We start from the raw sequence: 19,996 nt of genomic DNA, 5'->3' as shown, positions 1-19,996 counted from the left end.
CCCTCCGTCCGTGTGTGCGGGCGTGCGTGCGGACGTGCGTGTGTGCGTGCGTGCATAAGCGAAGGACCGCATTCGAATTTGGTGTGTGGGTGCAACCCACGTCAAAATCCAAGATGGCCGCCGCCATGTATGTCTGATGCCACGTATGTCTGAACCTTGTAACCTGCATATCTTGAAAAATAAGCGAAGTACCAACTTCTAATCTGGTGTGTGGGTGTATCTAGGCATAAGGAAGAACACTATTGAAAATTGGGTCGCCACGTCAAAATCCAAGATGGCCACCGCCATGTATGTCTGAACCTTGTGAGATGAATATCTTGAAAAATAAGCGAAGTACCAACTTCTCATTTGGTGTGTGGGTGTATCTCGTCATAAGGACAAAGGATATTGAAAATTGGGTCGCCACGTCAAAATCCAAGATGGCCGCCACCATATATATGTCTGAAACTTGTGAGCGAAATATCTCGAAAAATAAGCGAAGTACCAACTTCTAATCTGGTGTGTGGGTGTATCTAGGCACACGGAAGAACGCTGTTTAAAATTGGGTCGCCACGTCAAAAGCCAAGATGGCCGCCGCCATGTATGTCTGAAACTTGAGATGAATATCTTGAAAAATAAGCAAAGTACCAACTTATAATTTGGTGTGTGGGTGTATCTCGGCATAAGGAAGAATGCTATTGAAAATTGGGTCGCCACGTCAAAATCCAAGATGGCCGCCACCATATATATGTCTGAACCTTGTGAGCGAAATATCTTGAAAAATAAGCGAAGTACCAACTTCTAATCTGGTGTGTGGGTGTATCTAGGCATAATGAAGAAGGCTATTGAAAATTGGGTCGCTACGTCAAAATCCAAGATGGCCACCGCCGTGTATGTCTGAACCTTGTGAGATGAATATCTTGAAAAATAAGCGAAGTACCAACTTCTAATCTGGTGTGTGGGTGTATCTCGCCATAGGGAAGAACGCGATTGAAAATTGGGTCGCCACGTCAAAATCCAAGATGGCCGCCACCATATATATGTCTGAAACTTGTGAGCGAAATATCTCGAACAATAAGTGAAGTACCAACGTCTAATCTGGTGTGTTGGTGTATCTCGGCATAAGGAAGAAGGCTATTGAAAATTGGGTCGCCACGTCAAAATCCAAGATGGCCGCCACCATATATATGTCTGAAACTTGTGAGCGAAATATCTCGAACAATAAGTGAAGTACCAACGTCTAATCTGGTGTGTGGGTGTATCTATTGGGTCGCCACGTAAAAATCCAAGATGGCCGCCGTGATGTATGTCCGAACCTTGTGAGATGAATATCTTGAAAAATAAGCGAAGTACCAATTTCTAATTTGGTGTGTGGGTGTATCTCGCCATAAGGAAGAACGCTGTTGAAAATTGGGTCGCCACGTCAAAATCCAAGATGGCCGCCACCATATATATGTCTGAACCTTGTGAGCGAAATATCTCGAAAAATAAGCGAAGTACCAACTTCTAATCTGGTGTGTGGGTGTATCTAGGCACACGGAAGAACGCTGTTTAAAATTGGGTCGCCACGTCAAAATCCAAGATGGCCGCCGCCATGTATGTCTGAATCTTGTGAGAGGAATATCTTGAAAGATAAGCGAAGTACCAACTTCTAATTTGGTGTGTGGGTGTATCTCGGCATGAGGAAGATTGCTTTTTTTTTTTTTTTTTTTTTTTTTTGTATACTGAATCGAGGCTCGTGAAAGAGCTAACATTTACTTCACAAACAAATCAACCAGACAAACAAAATATATAAAAAGCGGGAGCGGAAAACAAGATGGGGAGAGAAGGTGAAGCACACAAACACAACATTTGAGAGCAGGGAGATGTGTGGAAGGGAGAGGGCTTGGGGGGAGGAGGCATGGGAAGGGGGGGGGGGTGGAGGGAGAAGTATAAAACACAAGGACACCAATGACTTCCAGGACAGAAGTTGGTATTTCAAAAAAGTGGAATTGGGGTGAAATTAGCGGGGGTAGAAAAGATCAAGGTTTTGGATGGGGGAAGATAAGAGATGGTGGTGAACAGCTGTTTTAAAGACCTGGAGGGTGGAGTGGGATTGAAGAGAGTGAGGGAGTTTGTTCCAGAGGCGGGAGAAAAGAGGAATGAAGGAGTGAAGGTGAGCAGAGAGTCTTGATTTTGGCAGTTTGACCATAAGAGGGTTGCAGGCAGATCTTGTGCGACCTGTAGGAATATTTGCGGGACAGAGCCCAGAGAGAGCTGGGGGGGCAAGGCCAGAGAGGAGTCGGTAGAAGATGGAAAGACCACCAACCTGCCTGCGGTGAGTGAGTGAGAGGCCCTTGGAGTTAGCTTCATCGCGGGAGATTCCAATGATTCTGAATGCTTTGGTTTCAACAGCGTGAAGACGAGCTAGGTGTGAGGCAGGAGCACCAGCCCAGAGGGGAGAGCAGTATTCCATTGAGCTGCGGATGAAAGCCTTGTATGTGGTGAGGAGCTCAGGTGTGCCAAGGAAGGTCTTCGCACGACGGAGGATGCCCAGTCGGCGACTGGCTTTGGAGGCCAGATTTGAAATGTGGTTTTCCCAGGAAAGATCATGGCAGATAGTGAGACCCAAAAGCTTGAGTGACAGAACTTCTTGGAGAGGATTATTCAGAAAGTGGATAGGAGGGTTGTCCAGTCGGTCTTTTCGGAGAGACATCGTAAGAGTGTGAGATTTGTCAGGATTGAAAGACATGTTCCACTTGTTTGCCCAGTCTGTGATTTTGTCCAGGTCTGCAGAGAGTGAGGAGGCAGCAGACTGCCGATCTGAGGGATGAAGAATGGAGCGACAGAGAGTAGAGTCATCAGCAAAGAGATACAGAGGATTTTCAAGAGAGTCAGAGAGATCATTGATGAAGACCAGAAAAAGGACAGGGCCTAGAACACTGCCTTGTGGAACTCCAGCCTGAACAGGAAGAGGAGATGAGAGAAACCCATTCAGGGCCACACGTTGACTACGACTAGAGAGGAAGTCCGCCAGCCATGCGTGGAGATTTCCATGGATACCAAAAGAGGAGAGTTTGGTGAGCAGAGCGGGGTGCCAGACCGTATCGAAGGCACGTGATATGTCAAGGGAGACTGCTCTAATTTGTAAAGTGCTATTGTAAAGTGGGTCGCCACGTCAAAATCCAGGACGGCCGCCACCATATATATGTCTGAACCTTGTGAGCGAAATATCTTACGCGAAGTACCTTCTGGTGTGTGGGTGTATTTAGGCATAAGGAAGAACGCTTTTGAAAATTGGGTCGCCACGTCAAAATCCAAGATGGCCGGCTCCATGTATGTCTGACCCTTGTGAGCGAAATATCATATCATTGCATGTTTTCTGCATGTTCCACTTTGTCAACTCACATCACTTCCCCGACGGGGGACCTAGGCGTAACGCTTGTTATTTTACAAGTGAAGGTTCCCGTAACAATATATATGTACACATTAAGGATTACACCAGTATTACCAGTATTATAATAGTGGTGCTAGGATTCATTTAATACTAGAATTCATTTAATTCATTAAAATCATTATTACCAGTAAGGACGTATACAGTAAGTAAGGTATACAGTAAGGACGACTTCTACTTTCAGCAGGATGGGGCGCCACCGCACTTCGCACTCACGTTGTGTGCGCTCCTTGACAAAGAATTTCCCAACAGGTGGATTGGACGTTGGGGAGCCGTTGACTGGCCACCACGTTCGCCGGATCTCACCCCTATGGACTTCTTTTTCTGGGGATGTGTAAAAGACGGTTTTCGCACGCAAGCCATGTTCTGTTGATGCCATGATTCAGTTCATACGGGAGGCTTGCCAGGAAATTGATGCTGATAAAGACCTTTGTGCCAGAGTGTGCATGGGTGTCCACACTCGACTAGTGGAGTGTGTGAATGCCGGGGGCAAACAGTTTGAACATTTGAGGGATTAATATGTTTATTATTGATATGTTTATTATTGATATGTTATTATTGATATGCTTGTATAATCAATAAAATACGTTTTCTGTGCACGTTTTGTTTTTCATTACTGTATACCTACTTTTGCAGCCCCCTGTATATATCTATATGTATATATACGTATATATCTATATGTATATATATATATATATATATATATATATATATATATATATATATATATGTATATATATATGTATATATATATGTATATATATATATATATATATATATATATATATATATATATATATGTATATATATATGTATATATATATATATATATATATATATATATATATATATATATATATATATATATATATATGTATATATATATGTATATATATATATATATATATATATATATATATATATATATATATATATATATGTGTGTGTATGTATGTATGTATGTATATATATATATATATGTATGTATGTATGTATATATATATATATATATGTATGTATGTATGTATGTATATATATATATATATATATGTATGTATGTATGTATATATATATATATATATATATATATATATATACTCTTCTCGGGTACCTGACCATATGGCAGGAGACTGTGGGACTGAACAGCACTAACCTAGCAACTTGATAACCTATGGCTTTGGTTGAGCTCCCTGTTCCCCCGTGTTTTTGAATAACAAAAGCAATCAGATGGCTTGTCAATCTTTGCAAGCCTTAATTCTGAAAGTTCAACGAACCAGGAAACTTGATCGTGGAATATAATCATCAATGGCCAAATACACCCAGGCCACAGGTTTATTTTTTCTTTTCTTGGGTGTAAACTGTGGTAATGCTCAACTTCTTAATTTTCATTCTTTCATCTTTCAGGAAATGGAGCATCGAAAACTTTTTGAAGACCCCAATTTCCCAGCTCGTCTCTCCAGCATTACGTCTGGCCATGAACCGCCTTGGTTGGCTGGCTCTTCTGAACAAGTGCTATGGAAAAGACCTCAGGTTTGTCCTGAAAAATGATTATCCTCAGTGATTATCTGTATCAAAATTGTAATTGTCATGGTTCCCTTTTTGAGGCAATGTTTTATGACTGGATGCCCTACCTGACGCCAACCCTTTTCATCACCTCTTACAACACGCAGGGATACGGTGTACCTATTCTAAACCGGGGTACACACCGGGTTTTGTACATTTTTATACACATCTGTTCTTGCAAGCAGCAAATTTGATTGGCCGTGATAATGCAAAAATGTCATAATATTTTGTCCAATTACTGCTAAGCGGAAGGGTTTGAAAGTGCCAACTTTGTTTTTTCCAGTGTTCAAGTAGATAATTCTACTTAAATCAAATGAAGATTTTAAAGGTTGTAGAAAAACAAATGGAAGTTTACCGCCGGACTTTTTATTTTTTTTGAACATTTGCTGCTTGCAAATTGCTTGCAAGATTTGCTGGGATGGTTCAAGTCTCAGTTTCAGCTAAAGTTGAGAAAATCGGCGACATGTATTCCAACAGCCGTTTTGAATGTGTCGACTGGTTGGATAAGATGTGGTCACAGGGAATGAGAGATGGGAATGAGAGAGGAGAAGAGAAGGAGAGGAGAGAATGTTCCCAGGACTTAGTTATTTATATTATTACTTCGTAAAAGTACAGCGACTGAATACTGAAGTTCGGGATCGAACCGAAGTCTAATTATATTTTTCCATATCCCTGGGGTGTATGTACAGAGTTTGTTTTAAGCGAGTCAACTCTTTTCCAACCATGGAATTAAACAATACAGTACTTCAAAAATGTACATAATAATGTAAACTAACTATGGAATACAATATTTATTAATAACGTTTGGTTTTAATCTATTTTCACTTTATAAAGCGAAAAAATTTCGATACATTCAAGTTTAAAAATGAAGAAGAGTCATGGGCTCAGTTCTCCACAAAGAGTTCTCCACAAGCCTCTGATGTGCATTTTAAGACTAAATCAACACGTCTTCGATCATAAATTACTTTTTGAAGAAACAAAGGTACATTTTGATTACAATTCAAGCAAAGGAAACCAGGCAATGTCTGTTACTCCCCCGTGTACCCTGCAAAAAATGTTCTATAGAGATTCCATAAAAATGTTTCTGTAGAAGTCTTATAGAATAGACATCCTATAGAAATGAATTCTATAGGATTTTGTGCCTTTCTATAGAAGCCATTCCATAGGGTTCTATTGAAACAGGTCTATAGGATTCTAAAGAATGATCCTATAGGATTCTATAGAAACCGCTCTATGAGATTGTATTGAAAGTGCTCTTCAGGTTTCTATAGAAAACATGTTCTATCGGAAAGTTGTTCGATAGAAACAGTCCTCGAGTTCTATAGAAACTCTATTGGACTGTTCTTTCGGATGTCTTTAAGACTTCTATCGAAACATTTTATATGGAATCTCTATAGAACATTTTTTGCAGGGTAAATACAGTACATCGTATTATAATAGAGCAAACGTATATGGTTCACTATGTATGTATGTATGTATGTATGTATGTATGTATGTATGTATGTATGTATGTATGTATGTATGTATGTATGTATGTTTATATGCGACGAAAACGTCTTCATCTTCCTCAAATAAAATTACCACCCTCTTAATTAACCCTCTTAATTGCGTTAAGACTGCTGAGACCCCTCAGACCTTTGATGACCCTTTAAATCCCCCAAGACCCTTCAGACCACCAAGACCCCTGAAGACCCAAAATACCCTGAAGACCCCCAAAGACCCAAAATACCCTTCAAGGCCCTGAGGCTCAATAAGACCCTGAATACCCAAAGACCCTGAATACCCAAAGACCTGAATACCCAAAGACCCTGAATACCCAAAGACCCTGAATACCCGAAGACCCAAAACACCCCGAAGACCCAAAACACCCCGAAGACCCAAAACACCCCGAAGACCCAAAACACCCCGAATACCCAAAACACCCCGAATACCCAAAACACCCCGAAGACCCAAAACACCCCGAAGACCCAAAACACACCGAAGACCCAAAACACACCGAAGACCCAAAACACCCCGAAGACCCAAAACACCCCGAAGACCCAAAACAACTCGAAGACCCAAAACACCCGAAGACCCAAAACACCCAAAAGACCCTGAAGACCCAAAACACCTCAAAGACCCAAAATACCCTTAAAGGCCCAGAGGATCCAAAGACCCTGAAGACCCAAATGGCCCTGAAGACCCAAAACACCATGAATCCCAAAAGACACCAAAATGGTCAAAGATGCCTACCCCTCTGAAACGACGTGTGGTGAGGCGCGCGGAGTGCGCCGAGTCACGCTAGTCACAACAATAGACATGCTGCACTGTAGAAATAGAGTACATCACAATAGTAGACATGCTGCACTGTAGAAATACAGTACATCACAACAATAGACATGCTGCACTGTCGAAATATAGTACATCACAGTAATAGACATGCTGCACTGTTGAAATACAGTACATCACAATAATAGACATGCTGCACTTTAGCCCAAAAGGACTCGCTACACGTCACATGCCTGGAACACTCGTTTCACTTTTCCGGCAACCATTCATAGAGGGCCAAGGTTCTTTAGCTCTGCTGCCGAAGGTGGATGGATGGAGGTTGTGTTTTCACCCCTGTCTGTTTGCCTGTTACTTGCAAAATCGAATATTTTTCCAACTGTATATTGGTTTGTCTTGTGGGTTATTCTGAACGTGTGTCTCTGTATGTCAATCGCCTTCAGGTCACAATTTTAAACCGATCTTTAAGAAAGTTCAGCAAATGGTAGAGTTGATAATCAGGAAAAAGCCGATTGAATTTGAGATCAAAAGGACAAAAGCTCAACATAGAACAAGGTCAACAACTTAGGTGCAATCATCATACGTTTTTTGTTTTTTTTCCAATACACCAGAAAAAAAATTTCAATTTTTTTCTTCCAATTTCCACGTTTTTCCAATACGCCATTTCTGTCTGTCTGATGAATTTTTGACGCCAATACATTCTGTCATTACTTATCCAATCTCAACCAAACTTGACAGGGTGACCAAGGGTTACATAATGAAGGTTGTAGCACATTCATTTGCCCCCTCCTCAAGGAGGTTTTCTTCGCCATTGCCGTCAATGGGTTGCGTGTTGAGGTGTATAGCCGTATTAGGTTAGCTTTAGCGTGGCGTTTTTCCAAGGCCGCTTCGAATAACAAAACTAACGATAATAGAGTAATATAAATGCTATTACAAAACCATATTAATACCAATAATATCCCACCTCCCCAAGAGGTTTTTCCTCCTTGAGCAAACATTTGTTACGGCCTTAAGCACACCAAGCCAAGCCTTCAATCACACTGCCTTTATTTATGGATTATCACATGAAAAATCTCTACCTACACATAAAACAAAGAAGGAAGAAGAGAGGGAAAAACCAGAGTAGGCCAGTCCAAGAGTAGGCAGGTCCAAGAGTAGACAGGTCCAAGAGTAGACAGGTCCAAGAGTAGACAGGTCCAAGAGTAGACAGGTCCAAGAGTAGACAGGTCCAAGAGTAGACAGGTCCAAGAGTAGACAGGTCCAAGAGTAGACAGGTCCAAGAGTAGACAGGTCCAAGAGTAGGCAGGTCCAAGAGTAGGCAGGTCCAAGAGTAGGCAGGTCCAAGAGTAGGCAGGTCCAAGAGTAGGCAGGTCCAAGAGTAGGCAGGTCCAAGAGTAGGCAGGTCCAAGAGTAGGCAGGTCCAAGAGTAGGCAGGTCCAAGAGTAGGCAGGTCCAAGAGTACGCAGGTCCAAGAGTACGCAGGTCCAAGAGTAGGCAGGTCCAAGAGTAGGCCCCCAAAGGCAGGCCCAGTGGTAGGCCCCAGTGCAGGCCCAGCGGTAGGCCCCAGGGCAGGCCCAGCATGAGAGGGTAGGAGTAGGCAGGTCCACGAGTAGGCCCCAAGGCAGGCCCAGCAGTAGGCCCCAGTGCAGGCCCAACGGTAGGCCCCAGTGCAGGCCCAGCATGAGAGGGTAGGAGTAAGCAGGTCCACGAGTAGGCCCCAAGGCAGGCCCAGCAGTAGGCCCCAGTGCAGGCCCAGCATTAGGCCCCAGTGCAGGCCCAGCGTTAGGCCCCAGTGCAGGCCCAGCACTCCTCGCTGTTAAACGTTGATTGATCATCCTTGGTGAGAAAATGCTTTGTCTCGATCAGCTCAACCTCATTTGATTCAAAGAAATCAACAATTGCAAACTTCTGTTGCCCCATTGTCGGTCACTATACAGTCACGTGAAAAAGTAAGTACACTCCATGTAAAGTGGCAAGAGCTACCTGTAGGTCCCGTGATGACATTCTGGGGTTCTTAGAGACTTCTTTCAGCATCTTGCGGTCTGCTCTCGGGCTGAACTTGCTGGGGCGGCCTGGCCTGAACAGGTTGGCAGTTGTTTGGAATCTTCTCCACTTGTAGATGATCTTCCGGACAGTCGAATGATTGATTTCAAATTGTTTGGAGATCTTTTTAAATCCCTTCCCAGACTCGTAGGCATCTATAACCTTCTTTCTGAAGGCCTCAGAGAGCTCTTTTGATCTAGGCAAGGTGACGCCGCACACTTCAACAACAAAGAGCAAACCAAACTAAATGTCTGGGGTTTAAATAAGACAGGTTCCTCCAAGATCCTCTCTAATGATTTTCTAATCATTTGCACCTGAGCTGGTGCACCTGATTCTAATTTTAGGTATTTGAAGTACCAGTAGTCATAAATTTAGGGGTGTACTTTCTTTTTCCACATGCGAAATTTGCATTTATGCTTATTTAAATGATACAATGAACTACAAAATGTAAATGTTTCATGATATTTGTTATATTATATCACCTTTGTCTATCAATATTGTTGAAATGAAGATCAAATAGCTGTATGTTGAAATATGTTGAAAAAGTCAAAACTTTACATGGGGTGTACTTACTTTTTCACGTGACTGTAGGTGGGTGGATCAAAATACAAAACTAACAAAAAGATAAAACCTGATTCGCCGACAGAAAATAACCTGCCGTGAAAGTTGAATGAAAACACTGTGAGAATGGAGCTGTATAACAAAGCATACTCCGAGCAGACGACAGTTAGCTGATCATGCGCAGTGAAAGAGCGTGAGGAAATTCGCGCCAAAAATGTACACGTGTATAAGTACGCGAGTTATGTTTGGTCATCCAATTATAAAGTAGATCCAAAACGATTTGGTTAAAATGGAAAAAAATGTATGAATCTAATTTCTACAAACCCGCCTTTTGTTTTCAAAATTGACAAGGTAGCCAATTATTGCTATTTTATTGCCTAAGACTTAGTTTTAACAGAAAGTAGGTCCAGGCCCCCCCCTCTCCCTCATTACACTCGCAACATATCGGCCATTTCCGTAATCTCCTCGCTGATTTCCGCTCCGGAGTCTTCGGGTACACAGTAGCGCCTGCCGGCGACGTACAGTATGTTCGTTCGCTTTTGTATTCGTCATCTGAGAAATGATAAGGCATACTGTTCATAAACTAACTGCTTATAATATTTGTTGTGAAAAATCAACCAGATCCACAACTCGTCCCATAGATAGGTTTAATTTCAATTAGATCGTAACATCATCCTGTAAAATACACCATACAACATATATGTCAGGATCAAGGCATCATATGAGAAAGATTGGATATATCAGTCAAAGCAAGCAAGCCTAGAATATAAGTGGGTACGTACCATTCAATTCTACATGTCATTGTATAAAGTCGCAGGAGTGGCCTCGAGTCGCGGACGTCCCGAGGTCTTATAGACACCGCCCAGTGGTTTAAGTGAGCGTCACACCTGGGTTCAACTTACATTTTCACCACATTCTCCCCGCCGTTAGAACTATGCTGCCACTAGGCAGGAAGCGAGCGCGCGTCAGCATTAATAGGTAGAGGAAGTCATTATTTCATTATTAGGGTGTCAAAGAAATATCCCTATTGATTCTTGTCTTTGCGCCATTGTGTTATGTTTCGCACACTGTCAAAGCGTCTTTAGGGCTTCCTGGAAAGCGCTATACGAAACAAATCCATTATCAGTAGTACAGGTCAGTCGGTCCATCCGTAGAGGTCAGTGTGGCGAATTACCCTGCCAGCACAGGTTCGGAAACTACCGGGTACGTCGTCCCCAAATCCGGAGTCCCCTGCTTCGGAGTAGCCGCTGGAGGCAGGTGTCGGAGGGGCACCTCAGTGCCCTCACCGCTTCAGGCAGGGGTGTATCAGGCGAAGGGAGGGACGGCAGATGTTCTCTAGGCGCACTCATAGCCTGGTTAGCAAACATGTCCGATACTGGCAGACGATGAGCCTGTGGGTCACAATAGTCTAGTCTCACAGGCCTATGTGCTGGATAAGGTGTACCTTTGCGATATGCAACTCATTACATAAGGTGTACCTTGTCGAAGAGCGAATGTCCATTCGTCGCAATGCAACGCATTTCAGGCAGATGTGTCGATGTGGAAGATGTGTAAATCAGTAAGCCTCTTTACAGTAAGCTGTAACAGTAAGTAAGATTACATGACAGGAGGCCATGACAGTGTAAGTCAATTACAGTAAGTCTGTACCGGCCTAGGAGTTGTAACAGTAAGTAAGATTACATGACAGGAGGCCATTACAGTAAGTCCATTACAGTCAGTCTGTACCTGCCTTGGCTCCCAAGGGTACATGGTCGATCCACATTAGATCCATGTCATGGAATTGCCGAGGGAGAGAACCGACGAGAGCCATATCGAGAGTTACGCGATACCCCGGAGTCCCCCTGTTTTGAAATCACGAGACTCGAGCGCTCTTTGCGCTCGAGCGCGAGAGTACCCCGGAGTCCCCCTGTTTTGAAATCACGAGACTCGAGCGCTCTCTGCGCTCGAGCGCTCTCTGCGGCAGCGCGTGAATTACAAGCTCCAGCAAATAGTTTCAAGCAAAACGTTTGCCACGAGTGCCCTCCGTAGACTGCCCGAACGACCGGCATGGCAGCTACGACGACGCACAAAACGACCGAAATGCGCCTTCCCAGCGAAGCGCGCAGAGGATCGGAGAAGATCGGCTATACCGGCTATCGTCCCGGAGGGATTGTCCCGGAGAGAAAACGTCGAGATCGAGAAATGGAAAACGTCCCGGATGGATCGACATCCAAGAAAATGGCCCGGATGGATGGATCGACATCCAAGAGGATGGTCCCGGATGGATCGACATCCAAGAGGATGGCCCGGAGGATGGCCCGGATGGATGGATCGACATCCAAGAGGATGGTCCCGGATGGATCGACATCCAAGAGGATGGCCCGGAGGATGGCCCGGATAGATGGATCATCATCTCACCCCCTCACTCATCCATCCCCCCCCCCCCCCCCCCCCGTCGTGAAGTGAGACAACAGCTGCGCATCGCGCACCAAAGTCGAGCGACCTTCACATTCTGGGTCAGAGGGAACGCAATCAGGCAGCGGCCGGGCGAGTCGTCTCGCAGTCTCGAAATGTGTGGAGGCGAGCCAGGAGACCTGTCCTAGAAGCAACAAGCCCAGAGTCAAGGGCGATCCGGCAGGCCGGTGCCCACGTGGCTTGCTCAGGAGGCGAGGGAGTCGGGCGCAACGCTCAATGTCACCGTGTCATGGGGACACCGTGCACCCCCAAGTGTCCTAGAAGCAACAAGCCCAGAGTCAAGGGCGATCCGGCGGGCCGGTGCCCACGTGGCTTGCTCAGGAGACGAGGGAGTCGGGCGCAACGCTCAATGTCACCGTGTCATGGGGTCACCGTGCACCCCCAAATGCCCCGTGCCTTATCGATTAACGGCATAAGTCCGCGATGTTGGCTAGGCGCCCTCGAAGGCCGCCACGTTATGACACGCACTGTCGGGAAGGGGCGGTCAGATTGAGTATTTCGATGCTATCGATATCTGCTATCTGTAGAGGTACCCAGGTAGACGAACTCTGATGACGCAAGCGCGGGAAACAGTTAAATCGGGATCGATCGGGCGCGGTGCTGTAAAGCAAACGCGTGATTTAGTCGATGACGTCATCAATTGGTTCGGGCGCGTGCGGGCGGGTTTGACGGCGAGTTCCAGCTGAGCGGTATCCCCAGACGGAGTAAAGTAGCACTCCGAAATCTAAAGTCTCGCGTCCATTGGGCAGCAGCATTTGAGCGGGCTCGAGATCGGTGTACGGAATACGAACCCGGCCGACGAGCGAAAAGTATTATCTAGGGCGCACCGCGTACGAGGGAAACCGAAAGTTGAGCTCGGCCCGTTGAACCAGTGCGGCTTCGCCGAGTCGAGAGGGTGAGCACGCCGAGTCGAGGGGCGAGCACGCTGAGTCGAGAGGGCGAGCATGCTTGGCAGCGATAGACTGCACGACCTGAAGTAGCGTCTCGTTTGTTTTGCTGTCGGGTCAAAGGATCGAATACATATCACGCCCTGAAGTAGCGTCTCGTTTGTTAGCTTTCGGGTCAAAGGATCGAATACATATCACGCCCTGAAGTAGCGTCTCGTTTCTTTAGCTTTCGGGTCAAAGGATCGGAAGTAGCGTCTCGTTTGTTTAGCTTTCGGGCCGTGTTTTGTCCGGAGTTTTAGACATAAATAGCCATATAGAATACACATGGTATACGATCATCTTATAGAATACACATGGTATACGATCATCTATCATAAGCATAAGCCCGAGTGTCGTGAAAGGCTATGAAGGTCCCGCTCGACGTCCTTAGAAACTCATCCGTGCTGCGACGAGTCCTCGCATGGTGCCAAGCGAGCCTCCATTGAGGCGATTCCGGGCAGCGGAGTTCGCCGGCCTCGTTGAGTATCCACATGTAGGTGGGATTTCGATGGCCGCGATCAGAATCGCCGGCCTCGCAGAGTGGTGCCCGCGAAGGGCGCAGGGCCCGAGCAGCCGGAGTGAGCCGGCCGTGTGAGGCACGGCGTGATTCCGACGAGCAGTGCGCAATTCGCGCGGAGGAGGTGGTTCCACCGAGAAGCGAGTGGTCAGGGTGAGCCGGCCGTGTGAGGCACGGCGTGATTCCGACGAGCAGTGCGCGATTCGCGCGGAGGAGGTGGTTCCACCGAGAAGCGAGTGGTCAGGGTGAGCCGGCCGTGTGAGGCACGGCGTGATCCCGACGAGCAGTGCGTGATCCGCGCGGAGGAGGCGATTCCACCGAGAAGCGAGTGGTCAGGGTGAGCCGGCCGTGTGAGGCACGGCGTGATCCCGACGAGCAGTGCGCGATTCGCGTGGAGGAGGTGGTTCCACCGGGAAGCGAGTGGTCAGGGTGAGCCGGCCGTGTGAGGCACGGCGTGATCCCGACGAGCAGTGCGCGATCCGCGCGGAGGAGGCGATTCCACCGAGCAGCGAGTGGTCGGAGTGTGCCGGCCCCCGCGGAGGAGGCGATTCCACCGAGTAGCGAGTGGTCGGAGTGTGCCAGCCGTGTGGAGGCATGGCCGACATGGGAGTCGTGATCACTCGCGTGGGAATCTCATCTCGGGCCGAGGCACGCAAATCTAGGATGATTCTCTCGGACGGAGCCGTTAGCGTTTCGAGCAACCGAGGCTAGACTCGTACCTGCGGCGCCAAGCGGGTCCGTCGTTCCGACGGGGTTGCGGCCCAGGACATTTTCCAGTGGCCTCCTTCAGCAGGCGCCTTGCCGGAGTCCGTCATGCCTGCTCCGGCGTTCGGGCCTCAGGAGAGCAGTTTGCGTTTTGACGACGCGGTCCCGCAAAAGACTTGCGAGGTCCCATCGCATCCGGTCCTTTTGAGGCAGACCGGCGGCGAGAGTAGTCGGAGCTCCGTAGCTGGAGCTAGCTCGACGGGTCCTCCGCCGGTCATCCTTCTCCGAGGTGGGCCTCGCAGGAGCGCAGAGAATGTCGGGAACGCTCGTCTGTGATCTGCGTTCATCCGGCCATCGCAAGACTCGTGTCCCGCCATTTCCGAAGATCATAATTGAAATTAAGTGTTGTGAAAAATCAACCAGATCCACAACTCGTCCCATAGATAGGTTTAATTTCAATTAGATCGTAACATCATCCTGTAAAATACACCATACAACATATATGTCAGGATCAAGGCATCATATGAGAAAGATTGGATATATCAGTCAAAGCAAGCAAGCCTAGAATATAAGTGGGTACGTACCATTCAATTCTACATGTCATTGTATAAAGTCGCAGGAGTGGCCTCGAGTCGCGGACGTCCCGAGGTCTTATAGACACTGCCCAGTGGTTTAAGTGAGCGTCACACCTGGGTTCAACACTACATTTTCACCACAATATTGTTGCGGTTTTGTGTTTTTGCAATAAAAGGTTAATTTCCCCTCATAGTTAGTCACACTACAAACATGTAGCCACGTTTAAGCTCAGTTATTTCTTAGTAAGTGTAAGTGTAGACCTTTCCTATGTGTAGTTTTGCATTGAGTAGAATAATGAGAGTTAGGTCTCCTTCCAATGCTTTATGCCGCCTCGATGCTTTGGTTTTTGGCACAAATTACCACGAGGCCGGCCTGACAAGTCGAGGCAAGCCGAAGGAAGGCGGAACAGGAGGAGTGGGGAGTGACCGGTAAGCACGAGCCGCCAATCAGGACTCGAGGGGAGTGGCGTAGCACTGCGTCAAAAGGCGTGGTTTGGAACATTCGAGGCAGGCCAGGGCGTGGCAATATAACCCTGTGCCCAAAAGCCCCCACCTCAGTTATGGGGAGAGGCGTTTGAGAGTTCTCAGTTCTGAGGAGAGGTGCGCTGAACAAGTGAGAGTTTTTGAGGAGGACCTGCACTGAGTGATGAGCTTGAGTTATCAGTTCGAAGCACTGTGTTGAATTGAGTAACAAGTTAAATGCTCGGGTGAGCTTGAGGCAGAGCCTGAATTGAGCTACGAGGGTGAAAGCGCGCCGTTATATAAATCGCGCTGTGAGGGACCGCCGTGCCGGGCGAGAGACGCGCATATTCACCTGCCTGCCTTTGTTCGAGATACGCGCAGCGAGGATCCCTCCCACCTGCCTGCCTGCCTTCGTCGAGGGACGTGCTGTGACCGGCAGAGGGCCACGCCGGGCGAGCTGTTCCTGGACGACCAAGCCGGCACGTTCAGTGCATGAACATTTCCTTCCTTCATCCCCCTGTGAGTGTGAATGGGCCCCTTGTCTGGGAAATTAGCTAAGACTGCTTACGTGCCTGCTCTGTGTCTCTTCGCCTTGTATAGCTGTAAATAAACCTGTGTTCTTCCTTCTATTTGATAGTTTCCCGTCATTTCCATCTATTGAATAAGCGTGGTACGAATTATATCGCTCTAATCTGGTTCCAATAATAAGGTAACTGCACGGACCACGTGGTACGCCATCCGCTCGGACGTACTCAAATTACGCGTGGTTCATGCGAGACTTGATCCCTGCTTCCGCGGCAGCGTAGGTACTTAGGTACGTGCGAGAATTGTCCCGAAACCCTGTCCCGCGTCTGCCCGGGAGTGGCGACTCATGTCTCGCGGTTGCGGCGACCCAAAAAGAACCAGGGGCTTAATCTCCCCTTGGTAAGGGAACGAGGGTCACGTGGCAAAACCGTAACAATATACTGCAAACACTATAGCTAGCTGCCACGAGAACTGGTGAAATCCGTTATCTGACCAAGCGGTTCAGGGAACAAGGTTAAACAAGATACATTCAAAATGGCAGTCCTCTTCTATAGAACACCATTTTATAGACCACCATTTCTGTCCTATAGAACAGGAGTGTTGTCCTATAGAACAGAGGTGCTCTTCTATAGAACAACATTTCTGTCCTATAGAACAGAGTCCTCTTCTATAGAACACCGTTTCTGTCCTATAGAACGCCATTTTTGTCCTGTAGAACTACGGTGCTGTTCTATAGAAATAAATTGTTCCATAGAGATTTCTATAGAACTCTATAGAAGTCTATTGGTTTCTTTAGATATTCTATAGAACATTTTTAGCAGGGTTTGTGTCTGACACACTCCCCCATGTGTGTGTGTGTGACCCACTCCCCGTGTGTGTGTGTGTGATCCACTCCCCGTGTGTGTGTGTGACCCACTCCCCCGTGTGTGTGTGTGTGACCCACTCCCCCGTGTGTGTGTGTGTGACTCACTCCCTTGTGTGTGTATGTGACCCACTCCCCCCCGTGTGTGTGTGTGTGTGTGTGTGTGACCCACTCCCCCCTGCCCCCCCCCGTGTGTGTGTGTGTGTTTGACCCACTCCCCTGTGTGTGTGTGTGTGTGTGTGTGTGACCAACTCCCCCGTGTGTGTGTGACCCACTCTCCCGTGTGTGTGTGACACACTCCCCCCCCGTGTGTGTGACCCACTCCCCTATGTGTGTGTGTGTGTGTGTGTGTGTGTGTGTGACCCACTCCCCATGTGTGTGTGTGACCCACTCCCCCATGTGTGTGTGTGACCCACTCTCCCCTGTGTGTGTGACCCACTCCCCTGTGTGTGTGTGTGACCCACTCCCCCCCGTGTGTGTGTGTGACCCACTCCCCCGTGTGTGTGTGTGTGTATGTGTGTGTGTGTGTGTGTGTGTGTGTGTGTGTGTGTGTGTGTGTGTGAGAGACCCAATCCCCCGTTTGTGTGTGTGTGTGTGCGTGTGTGTGTGTGCATGTGTGTGTGACCCACTCTCCCGTGTGTGTGTGTGTGTGTGTGTGTGTGTGTGTGTGTGTGTGTGTGTGTGTGTGAGATCCACTCCCCCATGTGTGTGTGTGTGTGTGTGTGTGTGTGTGTGTGTGTGTGTGTGTGTGTGTGTGAGTGATCCACTCCCGTGTGTGTGTGTGTGTGTGTGTGTGTGTGTGTGTGTGTGTGTGTGTGTGTGACCCACTCCCTAGTGCAGTGTGCATGAAGTGGGAGGGAGAGGATCTGAGCTCTTGAAGTCACATTTTACATGAGATGTAATGACACATTTCAAACTGTACTTCCTATGTGCACACACATGCATTCACATGTTATCAGAAGTAAATACATTGTGTAGATTACATCATTTGTGGATCTGATAAATTGCCAGTAAGCATTTTGTAAAACTGAATGTGCAGCATCTAAATCAAGATGTCCAAATGTCACACGTCCATGCCCGTGGGATTCCCATGGTGACCCCACTCGTGTTTATAAATTGTTGCGGTTTTAGCACCCACACTTGTGTAAATAAATAACTCTTGTAAATATGACATTAAAGGTTAAAGGTAGCACCCTTAGTTAGGCCACAGCAACACATAGGCCACCTTAGAAATTCCAGTTATTTCATTGTTATGTGTTTCAGATAAGGCCGTGTTTCCAATAGTTGAATCTGCGTTGCATCAATCAAATAAGGAGTAGGCCCTTTTGTTCATTTAGCGACCTCTCTCCAAATTCTGTTACGCGCCTTGGTTAGCGTTCGCTCAGGCGCCGCCATTGACCATGCGGTCGGCTCGAGGAAGAAGGGGGCGGAACGCCAGGAACAAGGTGTGGCCTGTCAACTAGTCATCAAAGGCATGGCCGATAAGCCCCCACCAGCCAATCAGGGCTGATGAAATATCACTGGCGGGTGTGGCTTGATGAAGCGCAGAGTGATCTTAAAGCGCGATATATAAGCGCGAGCGCAAAGCCCTTTCACAGGACTGCGCGGAGATGGCTGGTTGTAAAGGACTTGTTGGAGGCGCGCCTATTGTGAGGAACTGCTTTTGATACGGAGCGCACATTGGAAAAGGGGGGACTCACTCGCTGGCGCTGAATGAGAATTGGAGAGAGAGAGGGAGCGTTTAGCACGACCGTCCATCTGTGACATACGCTAAAGGACATGAGCCTTCCCCTCCGCCATATGTATGGTCCGCTCGCGTAGAACGATACGCGCGAAGCTGCCTGCCGGGTTTTCGCCCACGGAACCGGAGCCTCACCTGGAGCCTGGACCCCATCGCCTGGACCATCTACCTGGACCTTCCACCCTACCAGCTACAATCCCGTGTGAGTGTGTATGTTTGTCTGGGGTCGTAAGTTAAGACTGTGTAGTTAAGCTTGCCCTGTGTCCTTCTCCTTCTTCTTCTTCTTGTACATTCTTTCCTTTCCTCTTCTTTTTGGTTGTAAATAAATTCACCTTGTTCTTTCTTGGTTTTTCCCTCATCCGATCGCCTCCGTCTTTTCTTTCAATTGAGTACCTGTGGCACGATTTCGGAACCGCTAGAATCGGGTTTAGTCTCTTGGTTAATAGCTCGGATCGCGGATTGCTAACCGCTCGGCATTTTCCATCTTATCCGTGGTTCGAGCGGGAGTTATTCCCTCGTTTCCGGCGGGCGTTAGTACTTAGGTAGCAGCAAACCCATAGGCCTAGCAAACCCTACCTAACGCCGTGCCGGGAAGGACGTTTTAGCTTCCCAGGACTCGGGACGGCCAGCTTAAAGGACAAGGGGATTAATCCCCCCTTGATAAGGGGAGCGCCGACCCCCGAGATCCGCAACAATTGGTGTCTGGGAGTGGGATTTGAAGCCCGAACCAAATTTTTCATCTGAACAAATTTGGTCAAAATTTTGAGCGGCCAAAATTTAGTATTAAAAACCAAATTAAAATCGTGCCATGGATAGTCAAGGCGATCGGATGCCGGTGGGGGGAATAGAAGAGGAGTTAGAGGCAACCCAGGACCCCAGGGACGAAGTGGGAGAGATGGAGGAGGAAAGCAATGAGGGTGCGGTAGCAGGGGTTGCAGGCGCACAAAATGGTGGCGCCTCGCACATGGCGACGAGGGCCGCGCCCACTGCGCAAATGGGGGTGGTAGAAATGCAAACCTTCATGGCGGAAATGCAGAAAAACAACGACAGTATGGACAAGGTGGGAGAACAATTAGAACGAATGGGAAAGCAAATTGGGGGATTGAGTAAGGAGATGGGAGAAATGAGGGCCAATAGTGAGCAATTGGGAAGTCAAATTGGAGGATTAGAAAACAAATTAGGGGACCAATTGGAGGACATGGGTGGCCAAGCCCAATAAATTAATGAGGGGTTACCGAGGGACAAAGCCAGGTATGAGACAAAGAAATTTGAGAGGGACAGAGACCGCAGATCGGGCGAAGGGGTTGCGGGGGTACGCGACGAGGTAACGCGGCTTGAGAAGCGTGGGGAAAGCGAGCCTGAGCAAGACACAGCCGGGTGGACCA

General features: G+C 47.4%; 1 protein-coding gene across 7 annotated transcripts in view; it reads left to right on the top strand.

The window, feature by feature from the left end:
- The window catches only part of LOC137412188 (calpain-10), a 160,033-nt gene that overhangs the window by 42,088 nt on the left and 97,949 nt on the right, over nt 1–19,996 (top strand). For 6 of the 7 annotated variants that reach the window (XM_078784021.1, XM_078784020.1, XM_078784025.1 and 3 more), the window contains one exon: nt 4,817–4,942. In XM_078784021.1, the coding sequence (XP_078640147.1) occupies nt 4,820–4,942 (123 nt within the window). In that variant the 5' untranslated portion in view covers nt 4,817–4,819. Of the gene's footprint in view, nt 1–4,816; nt 4,943–15,892; nt 16,003–19,996 lie in introns of those variants that run through there. The other variant, XM_078784024.1, reaches the window with a different exon arrangement.

The sequence above is a fragment of the Myxine glutinosa genome, chromosome 1 (assembly GCF_964187855.1).
Source record: "Myxine glutinosa chromosome 1, kmMyxGlut1.1, whole genome shotgun sequence".
In the NCBI taxonomy this organism is placed as follows: domain Eukaryota; kingdom Metazoa; phylum Chordata; class Myxini; order Myxiniformes; family Myxinidae; genus Myxine; species Myxine glutinosa.
Note: the sequence above shows the minus strand (reverse complement) of the source record. Positions and strands in the feature narration are given on the sequence as shown.